This window comes from Panthera uncia (assembly GCF_023721935.1).
Source record: "Panthera uncia isolate 11264 chromosome E2 unlocalized genomic scaffold, Puncia_PCG_1.0 HiC_scaffold_19, whole genome shotgun sequence".
Taxonomy (NCBI): Eukaryota; Metazoa; Chordata; class Mammalia; order Carnivora; family Felidae; genus Panthera; species Panthera uncia.
Genome location: NW_026057588.1, coordinates 20,706,609 through 20,717,308, shown reverse-complemented (window position 1 = coordinate 20,717,308; position 10,700 = coordinate 20,706,609). Strand labels below are relative to the sequence as shown.

At 54.1% G+C, this 10,700-nt stretch overlaps 1 protein-coding gene across 1 annotated transcript in view; it reads left to right on the top strand.

Annotated features, from left to right (window-relative positions):
• Window positions 1-10,194, top strand: part of ZNF536 (zinc finger protein 536) — a 158,134-nt gene extending 147,940 nt beyond the window's left edge. Inside the window, exons 6-7 of the mRNA XM_049621206.1 lie at window positions 1,330-1,395; window positions 9,964-10,194. Coding sequence (XP_049477163.1) covers window positions 1,330-1,395; window positions 9,964-10,194 — 297 coding nt within the window. The remainder of the gene's footprint in view (window positions 1-1,329; window positions 1,396-9,963) is intronic.
• Window positions 10,195-10,700: the final 506 nt, after the last annotated feature.

Sequence of the window (10,700 nt, the reverse complement as noted above, 5' to 3'; positions counted from 1 at the left end):
CCCCCCCCAGTTTGGGAGCTGGTTCAGTGAGATGAAAAGCTGCACTTTTTTAAAGCTCAGCTGTTAAAACCGAGCGCCATATGCAGTCCTTCCATCCCCGACGTGGAAGCGTGTACAGGCGGCCACCGTGTTTGTGGAGATTTACGGAGGCCCGGCTGCATGTGCTGAAGCTGTCCTCGGGCAGGCGCCAGGGGCCCTACCCCGCCAGGGTGATGCCCCCCCCACCCTGCCTAACGCACTGGCCAGACTTGGGCTCACTCACGAGTCAGGTGTCGGTGGGGGTGAAGGTCGGAGGGCCAGGTGGCCTCCCTCTGGTCTGTCACCTTTCTGCTGGGTCTGGGGACCGCGTGCTGGAGTGGTGATAAAGTAGACCCCAGGTGTCGATCAGATCATTTTCCTCCTGATCTAGGAGCCGGACGCCTACCAGCAGCTCCTTTTTATAAACTTCCCATTCGCTGCGTGCACTTTGATTATCTTATGTCCAGAAGCAATTATTTGGGAACACTCAGTACCACTCTGGGGCTTTTCCTGTCTGTCTCACCCCCTTGTTTGTAGCTCTAAATCCCACTTCCACGGGGCTGCCCGATGGCGCTGTCACTTAGCATTTCAGAAAGAGAGAAATTGTCCTGGCTCTAAAAGTCTTCCAGTTGGGAGTGTGATATAAAAGACGTGTGACATAAAACGCCAGAAGCAAAGCCTCCTGGACGTTCCTGTAGATTCTCAGGACGGACACCGTTTTGTTGGGGAGGGATTCGATCGCTGGCCGCAGGGTCACTCGAGGCCTGCCCTCTTTGGCCCACTGCCTCACCTTGCCCACCCTCAAGACTGCCACCATGCTGCCAGCGTCCCCTCGAGTGCTCTAGGAGGGGTGCTGTGTTCCTGTCCAGAGCCCTGAGAAGACTGAAATGCTCACGGCGCGCCCCTTCTGTGTGCGTGTTAACTCGAGGAACAGACACGTGTATGTAAATCTAAATTTAATGGTAATAAGAAAAACACAGATTAGCTAAGGACAGGTTACAATGAGGCAAAGAATTAAGCAGTCAGTGTTCAAAACAGAGCATGAAGCATTAGCTGCGTGATCCCCATTAATTGGAATGGAAGGTTCCGGGCTTGGGTTCTGGCCACCGCCTTGAGTGTGTTGGGGCTGGAACTAGCAGTTTGCTTTAGACGGTCACGTGTGGCCAAAGGCAGGCAGGTATCATGAGATTCTAGGAGCCACCTTTCCCCACTCTCTCGCTGTGCCTTTAGGCACCTGGGAACGTATGCCCGTGATATCTGTTTGGGGGAAGCTCGAGGACCTCCTGTTCACCCAAACCCCTTCCCCCGTAGGTCCCTCATGCTTTGACTCCCTTCTCTGGCCTGAAGCCCGCTTATAAGAAGCACACTCCTGAGAGGGTAAGGCATAAAAGTCTCCTTGCCCTACCCCTCGGCCGCTTCCCAGGTCCGCCCTTCATGGAGAGAAGATTCTGGAAGGTGGCCCTGGTGTCTTAGGAGGGTGGAGTCAAGGGCAAGCTTCAAGAAGTCCCCCACCAGGGTGATGGGGGCTCTTAAGGTGGAGAGCAGAGGGAATCCTGGGGAGTGATCTGCATGGGGAGCCCTTTGCAGCATTCTGAGCCTGTGAGGTCAGAGGAGGAGGAAGCAGTTAGCTCCTTTAACTGCCGAGCTGTTTGGGAGCATTGATGGTAGGGGTGGAGAAACGCCTGCAGAGATCAGGAGATTGGATTTGTGCAGATAGCCCAAATTCATGATGACTGGGCTAGGACCTTTGCCATCTGTGCCCCTCGGGCCTGCTTGCTGTCTTTCTGCGTGCCTCACCTCCCTTTGCCCCTCTGTCCTCTGTCGGCATCTGGAAGGCTCCTCCCTCCACTCGTGCACACTGGGCTGACCCACTGAGGAAGGAGGAGGGGGTGCAGAGAGGAAAGGGGGCTCACCAGCAGGGTGCGGGGCAGGTGGTTGGGGGCTCTCTGTTCTCCCCAGGAAATGAGCCTCGCAGCAGCTTGAAAGGAGCCGCGGGTCCCCCTTGCCTCTTCCTGGCAGGACGGGACTGCGGCAACATTTACTTAAGCTGTGGAGTTTGGCAACGCTGCCTCCGGGCGCCATCTGGAAAGCCCTTCTCAGAAAGCCGTGGACCCTCCCAAAAGAGCTCAGGGGAGCAGGACTTGGGCAGAGCTTTGGGGCTTTTTTTTTTTTTTTTTCCTCAGGCAGAACCTGAGCCTGGAGGTACCTGAACAGGGCATGGGGGGCGGGGATCCTCTGGAAGCCACGTATGTAGGTAGCTAACATAGGTCCCTCTTTGGCTGGCTCGTGGCTCGTGGCTCTTCACTCTGCCGGGCCTCTCCACCTAAGTCCGAGCCAGGTCTGATTTAACTGTTCTTTGTCGGGAGTGCACTTGATTTCCTGGGGTTGCGTTTCCATTTATTTATTTTGTATCGTGTTCTGCTTACTGTTTCACCTAAGTCCTGGTATGTCGTGTGTGGAGGCAGCCAAGGCTGTTCTGGTTAGTTACTGATCCAGCCCTGTAATAACAGGGCTTTGTCAACATCATGCGAGAAAGGAGCGTGCTGCCTCCATACAGTACTGGGGAGACCGGCCTGAGAACTCGGAGGCTTGGCTTGTGACAAATAGGGCCAAGCTCAGCACAGAGATTGGCCACCACCCTTTCCCTGACCCACATCTTCAAAACAGGCAGCGGAGCCTCAGAACAATGCGCGTCTGAACACTCCCTCCGGCCACCTGATGGGCGGGCCGAGGCACAAAGGCTGCCGTGCCGAACTCCAGGGACACAGTCCCGGTGGGATTCGTGCGCTCGCATTCGGTTCTTTCTCCCACCAAGGGAAAGCTGCCCAGGGCCTGGCTTCTGTTGGGCCCCGTCTCCTTGTTGCCTTGGGGGTGAGCCTTGGGGTTTGGGATGACATGTGGCATGTGTATGAGAGACGTGTGAGGCACAGCACAAGCTGACTCCTTGGCTGGGCTGCCCACTGCACCACGTGGGGGTCCGGCCAAGCCTTCTCTGGGGTGCCTGGCCAGGTGCTGGCAGGAGGAAGTGGGTGGCGGGTGGGCCGGGCTTTCAACACCCGGTCACTTGCTCCCAAAGGCTGGGGTCAGTTTTCCGCTTTTCCTGGGAGGCACGGTACACCTTTGGGAACCTTTCATATGTTTCCCTCTGTGCCTTGGGCCCAGAACGTTCCACAGAGGAGCTCATTCTTTCTCTGGAGGGGGCAGCTTGTTGGACTGGAATTTCGGTGGCCCCTAGTTTTGTCTTTTTGTCTGACCTCGGCTCCCAGGCCACTTGATGTATGACAAAAACAGGACCCCACCACCGAAGCTCTCTTCTCTTCATTAAAGTAATGCTCCGAAACTCTTAACTCAGTGGTTGTCATCCGTGGTTTCTGGACACCCTCAGTTGTCTTCAATCATCTTGAGAGGCATTTTGGAGTATTTCCAACTTGCTCATGTTTGGTTCGACATCAAACGTACGTGGCGCTCGTCTCCCTGAAGAACAAGACAGAGACGTGTTTCTCTTCGTTGCTACATACATTCTGTTGGATTTGTTGCTAAAATAGGGGTCTTAATTTTTTTTTAAAGTAATTTGCCCTGAAAAAGTGAAGAGATCCCTCTCAAAGCCGCGGCGGGACAAACTACTTGGTGCTGTGGGAGACACCTTGGTGGGGCTGTGTCCCTTCTCATCTGGGGCCTGACCCTTCCGAAGAATCCCTTATGGGTGACCTTCAAACCCTTTCCACCTGGCGTCCGCCAAGAGGGACGCTCCTTGACTTCTCTGTTGCCTTTGTGGTTGTCCAATGACGGTTTTATCATTGGACACATCTTAGGCATTTAGAAAATACGAATAAATAAAAGTAAAAATAACTTTTACATATGTATGCTCAACACCACTCGGAGATAATTAGCACATCCTTTTCCAGTCCCTTTTCTGGGCCTAGAGATGTATTTAGCAAAAAAGGATTATACTGCACATAATTCTATATGCCATAGTTGTTACTTAAATATATGCCATGTATTTGTTGTGATGGAAGATTCTACACAAGGATCAGCGGACTTTTTCTGTACAGAGCCAGATAATACCTATTATAGGTGTGGCAAGCCATGTGGTCTCTATTTTAACTACTCAGTTCTGCCATCAGTGGAAGTGTGTGATGCTCTTCCAGTAAAACTTTATTTACAAAAACAAGTGACAGGTGGATTTGGTCCCTGGGCTAGCCTTTGCAGACTCCTGTTCTACAGTAATAGCTAGGCTTTTTTTTTTTTTTTTTAAGCTTCACACAAGTAATATATTCTCTTTTTAATGTTTATTTATTTGTTTTGAGAGAACAAGACAGGTGAGTGCGAGCGGAGGAGGGACAGAGAGAGAGGGAGAGAGAGAGAGAGAGAGAGAGAATCCCAAATAGGCTCTGCACTGTCAGCACAGAGCTTGATGTGGGGCTTAAACTCACGAACCTTGACAGCACGACCTGAGCCAGAGTGAAAAGTCGGACGCCTAACTGACTGAGCCACCCAGGTGCCCCTCACCCAAGTAATATCTTCTTTGAGAAAAAGATAGCAATACAGAGAAGCAAAGGAAAAAACATCTACATCTGTAGAATGGTTTAGCCAGTCCCGTAACTGCAGAGCATCATAGGACTTGCTTCCGTTTCTTTTTTTTTTTTTTTTTTTTCCCTGCACCTAAATCTTTCTGACCATCTGCACAATTATTTTCTCAGTGAGACTCCCAGAAGTGGACTCTCTGGTCACAGGCAGGCAACCCTGAGGCCGCAGACGTATATTACAGGGTGCTGCATCTTGAGTCTCCTTCTTCCAGTGCTGAGCAAGCTCGTCCTAAGGGTGTATTGAAATCTGTCTCCCTGGGGCTAGGTAGTTCACTACACCATGCTGCTCTGCGACTCATTTAGGTCATAAAATACTCATTTGTCCTTTCATTAATGTATTTATTCACTCAAAGGCAAGATGCTTATTAAGTAGGTTCTGAGCCAAACGACGTGCCAGGTACTGGGGATGCAAAGATGCGGAGAGATACTTCTGGGCACCCAGGGGCCCAGGGCCCGGGAGGCCTGTCCTTAAACGGAGTGAGAGAGAAGCACGGGAGGACCCATCCCACGGCCTGGAGGAGCGCCGACTCACCGTGGCGCCCCCATTTGCTCCCGAGGGACCTGGAAAGGTAAAGGTAGCTTCTCTGTCACCTGAGTGACTCCTTTGGCAGGCCACTTTGTCCTTCCGCACGATCTGGCCAATCCGGCGACTTCTGGGGGAAGCAGACACCCTGGCTCAGCCCCTGGGTCTGGCTGTGACCTAGAGTTGGAATCACTCTCTTGCTGCAGAAGAGACCCTGTGGGGAAGCCCAGCTGGAGCTTTTGAGTTAGCCCCCCTGCCTCCCCTCCCCTACCCCCCTGGGGAGGGGGGATTGGCAGCTTTGCAGTGGTGTTTGGTAGCCCGCCACACTCCCCTGGTGGCCCGGAGCAGGGAAGGTGGCACCGGGGAGGGGCAGGATGGTAAAGGGGAGCAGGGAGTAAGGGGCAGGCTCCTGGCTGTGCCTCACGGGCTCTGATGTGCCCTGGGCAGGTGAAGGGCACGAGTCAGGCGTCAGTGTGTGCGGCCTCCCACGGGTCCCTGCACATAGAGCACGTGAGAACACGTAAGACCCCTGCCGGAAAGAGTTTTACCCAAACTCCCCTGACTTCAGAACTGTCCATACCTGCCCCACAGGGGGATCAGGTGAGTCATGGGGGGGGGCCCTCCCCACTCGTATGCCCAAACATCCTTCTTCAGTAGCAGGAGAACAGGATCGTGGGCACTGTAGAGAGCGCTGTTTTTCTTTCATGGGTAATGGGGCATGAGCACAGACCCACTATGAGAATGCGGGAGAGAAATTTCTTCCAGGGACACGTCAAGCCTCAGTTGCCCTTTATTTTCTGTGAAATGAAACATGATAAGCGTAGCTACTAACCCGGAGACAGATGCGTCTTCTAATGTTTAAGGAACAGCTCGGAGCAGAGCACACACACTTTCAGCGTGGAGCTGTCCCCCCTTGCCCCCCAAGTCTCCAGCTGAATCTCATCCACCCGCTGGGCTGTTTGTGCAGCTTGCTCCTCTTCCCTGGGCCTGGACTTTTTCATCCATGTGATCGGAGTGGGGTGGGGAAGTCTACGAGGCTCCGAGACACCCCCCTTCCCAAAACTTCCCAAGGCCCAAGAACTCAAGGAGTTCGTAGGGCCTGAGGATTTCATGAATTTCTTGTTGATATTTGTGTCTGAGCCTCAAGCAGGTGGCAAGGCCACATCATCCCTATGGGGCTGGATGGCCTGGTGAGACCGTCTTTTATTTCCTTTCCCATGGGGCACCTTCCCATTTGTTGTCTCTGTCTGAGGCCTGCACGCCATGGAAACAGAGTTTGGCTGCTGGGGTAGGAGGGCAGGGACCCTTACCCAATGCGACTGAAGGCTTGTTCCTCCATTGTTGCAGGCTGACCTCTCAATGGTCACAGGGAAGGGCTGGTGTGCTGGCCTTTAGGGGCTGTGTGGCCCAGCTAGGGCTGCTTAGCCTCTCTGTGCCTCAGTGTCCATAGTGCACTTGTCGTTCTATAAAAGGCCTAGCACAGTCCCTGGCATGAGAAGGTGCCCAATAAATGTGGCCTGTGATTAGAGTTATTTCTGTACTCCACAATACAAAAACAAGTGGGTAAAAAATGAGAAACCTGGCCAGGGGATTGGTTGTTGGAAGCCACACAGCACCAAAGGGCTGGCCTAGATGAGTTAGTCTCACAGAGTCGGGCTGGCATTTGCCTGTGTCTCGAGTGAAACAGTGGGATCGGTTGGATTTGTCCCACTGTCGTCACTGGAGGATGATTTGAGGGCCTTATGAAGCAGTAGCTGACATTATCTTGGGAAGGCAGCTCCCCTCCTTCATGTGGACCACTACCAAGTGGTCCATTCTCTACCCGCTTTCCTCTTGTATTTTGTAGCCACAAGTGAATCCCAGTTCACAATGACTCCACAGCTGTAACTACAAAGATTCAGTGGTCAAGTCACTGAAAGGTCTGGGGAATCATCTGACTCTAAGTGATACAGATTTCGTAAATGGTATCCCCAAGATTTCTTCTCCTCACGGTAGCAAAAAGGCTGCCACGGCTGAGACCTCACATCCCCACACCATCGATTAAAGGAGCACGCTCTTCTGGAGCCCCAGCAGCCATCCCCTTGCGTTTTGTTATATCTTCCTGTATTATTATGCCCATTTCCGAATCAGTCACCATGGCCAGGGGCATGCACCTGGCTTATGTCAAGCAGAGCTCACCTTTGGGTGGGGAGTAGGGGAAAGATGAATTTTTCCCAAAAAGATTTGGATGCAGGAGTCATGGAGCCACAAAACTGTCCAAAATGTCACAGCTCCAAGGTCCTGCCAGCAGTGGGAAGATTTGCCCTTTGTTCAGGACATCTAAAGAGATGTCTCAGCCTCCTGAGCAAGGTGGCTAAGGGTCTGTCCAGGTCTGCCCCACCCCTTCCCCCGGGCCTTTCAGGGATGAGACCGTGCTTAGTTATTTTCTCCACGTGTCCATTTCTGTTTCTCCTCTCTTTCTGTGCTGTGGAGCTTCACGTTAGCCTGGAAATGACAGCAGCCGCCCCCAAAGTCAACCGTCCCCTATGTCCGCTGTGTTGCCCGGGGCTGTTTCCTGGGCACATCCCTGGAGGGAGGTGACCCGCCAGGAGGAGAGGGTGTGATTTCCTGCTCCCGAGGAGAACACGGTGTGACTTTGGGGAACGGCACACCCGGCAGAGAGCTAGAAGAGCGCAGGGCACCAGCGGTTACCTGCACAGATGGTGGCACAGGGTGGCAGGGCCTTGGTCTGCCTTCCCGGGCGAAGGCGAGCAGCCTGGTTGTCGGCTCCCACCCCCTCCACCTCTGCTGTCTCCTCCCCTGGCAGAAACATGGTGACCAGCAGAAAACGTGCACTTGTCTTAGGTCTGAAAGGACACTGTGAAGAAGGAAACTGCAGGTGCATGGTGACTGGGGCCATCCCAGGGGCCGGGAGAAGTTAGCCATGCTCCTGGGCTGAGCAGAGGGAGCCTTTACACCAGCAAGAGGCCCTGCTTTCTGGGTTGTATGGGTGGACAGCGGAGGGTTCCGCACCAGAGCCTCCAGTCTGGCTGTGGAGACGGTGTCATCAGATGAGTAAACAGAGGCACGGGGAGGCTGTATCGAGGTAGAGAGGTAGGAAGTGGAGGAGAAGGGATTGAAACCCACATCTGTCTAAACCCTTGCCGTTTAATCCCACCGTTGGGTTGTACTGGGAATGGGGTGAATGCAGCTGAAGGCAGAGACCCTGCCCACCAGCCATAACCCCAGCTCCACGCAGGCAGAGGCCAGTTCTGCTACATAAGCCTCTGGGCAGCTCGGACTTTCGTCCTTCCCTCTGCCCAGCGCTTGCTCAGCCCTGCCAAGGGCTGACGGGGACCCATCATGAGCTCCAAACGTACACTTGAAGTGATCTCCCAAGCCCGCGGTTGCCGATACCCCTGCCCACCCCTACTCAAGGTCACATACTCAACAGCTCACGGGGGTCTTGAGAACGGGCCCCCGGGTTGCCCTTAGTGGCCCAAGATGGGGTGAATGAGGCCACAGGACCATGTCCTGTTGGCTGGGGACCTGGTTTGGACTCAGCAGGTCCAGCTCTCAGCCTTGTAGGAGCTGGCCTGGGTGTGAGTTGCCCCAGTCCTCCCAACGCTAAGTCTGCCAGCAGCACTTACAGGCTCTCCTTTGCAGGCTGGTGTCGGAAGGCAGTCTCGTCTGGGTGGTGGGACAGAGAATGCAGGCAGCGGCTCAGCCCTGGCCAGTGAATGTGCCCGGAGATCTCCACCCACAAGCGGGCTCTCTCCCACCCCGCTCCACTCCTTTTTGTGAGAAGAGGGGGAAGGCCCCCACTGGCAGATGAAGAGAAAAGAAGGGGAGGTCTCTAATCCTCCTCCCTCTGAGGTGTAAATTAGGAGGACAGAATTCTCATCTGGGAAGCTTTTCAGGGGAGGGGCCGAGTAGTCCTTTGTTGTCGTGCCTCACGGTACCAAAGGCTGAACCAAGTGGCCCCTTCGCACTGGCCGTGCCACGCGGAGTGCTGTGAGCTCTCACTCTGCCCTGCGCCCATGACGATGCTTTTGGGAAAGGGCCCGGGCTCAGCTGGGGACTGAGTCGGCTGTCACGGGTGGGGAGGGGAAGGGTGAGCGGGACCACATTGCCCACGGCTGCTGGGAATAGAGCATTCGTTGTGACTGTGTGCCTTTGTGTTGAGGGGCTTGTGTATTTGAATGTCTGTTGGGTGTGCTGGTGCGAGAGCGGTCACGCTGTCCTGGGCTGGTGTTACTGCGTGGATGGCTGCAAGGTGCCTTACTTGTTGGATGTAGGTTGCTGAGGGTGTGTGCATTGCCATGAGCTTGCTTGGCGATGCTTAAGTGTATGTTGGGCGTCTTGGGCTATGCACGTATTGGTACGCAAGTGGACGTGCGTGCATTGGGCGTGTCGACGTGTGTGGGGGTGACGTTGGGTTGGGATGTGAATATCAGCATGTGTGTGTGGATATTGGGGTGCACGCTAAGATGTCATTTGGGAGTCTGCAAATATGTTGGTGTGGCTGTGTGGTTTTGGGGAGTGCCTATTTGTGTGTTGACACCTGTCAGTAAAGGATGTGTGTTGAAGTATATAATGGTGTGCGTTGTATGTGCAGTGTGGCCGTGTGTGTTGGGATGCGGGTATCCGCGTGAGTTTGCCTGTGTCGGTATGGGTGCTGTGTTGTGTGTTGTGTGGGTAAGGATGTGTATGGTGGGTAGCGGGATGGGGCCTGCTGTGATGCTATTACCAACTATTATGCGGGGTTGGCTGGCCTCCCCAGAGCATTGCGACCCTTCAGTTTCCTTTCAAGGAAGAGATGCTGGGTTCTGAGCCTGGCTCCACCCCCTTTCCCAGGACCTCAGAACATTGCTGACGGGGTCTCCCTGCCTTCGCTGGCTCAGCCTCGGGAAGCTCTGGCTCCTGAAGGACAACCTGGCAAACACAGAGGGGTCTTGTCTTCCAGCATCTCCCAACCAGGCCCTCATAGCCTCGAGCTCCTCGTGGAAGGTGCTGGGGATTGAGGAACTGGGGTCCCATCCAGGGAACCTCTTTCCTGGAGCTCAGCCAGCTGTGTATCTGGAGTAGGAGCAAAAGCCCCACAAGGGCCGCTGCATTCCTATCACGGTCCCCAGCATAGAGCGTCGAATACAGCAGGTGGTCAGGGAATGCTGGTTTTATTACACAGAACAAAATGAAAAGCTCTTTCCCAGAACAAAGGGCACTTTGCCCAGGAGCCAACCGCGGCTCAGTCCTTTCCCATCACTCTTCCTCTAGGTTCCAAAAAACCTAAGATCCCAGTGCAGAGCCTGGCAACATAGACCCGCAATGGGGTCACTATGAGCTGATCAGGCCAGGAAAGGGAGGACCTGAGTGCACAGGGGAGTGTGGAGGTCTGAGATGGGACACATCATATGGGAAGGTAGCTCTGGGAACAAGCCCTCACGGTGATGTGTTCGGTTTGCCATCGGTATCCATGACACCTCCTCTCTGGGACACTGGCAACCTTGGTTCCATGCACAATCCCTCCTCCTTCCTTGATGACCGTCCTCCATGAACTTCAGAACTTCCTCTCCTTCCTCCCCCTCCTTGGA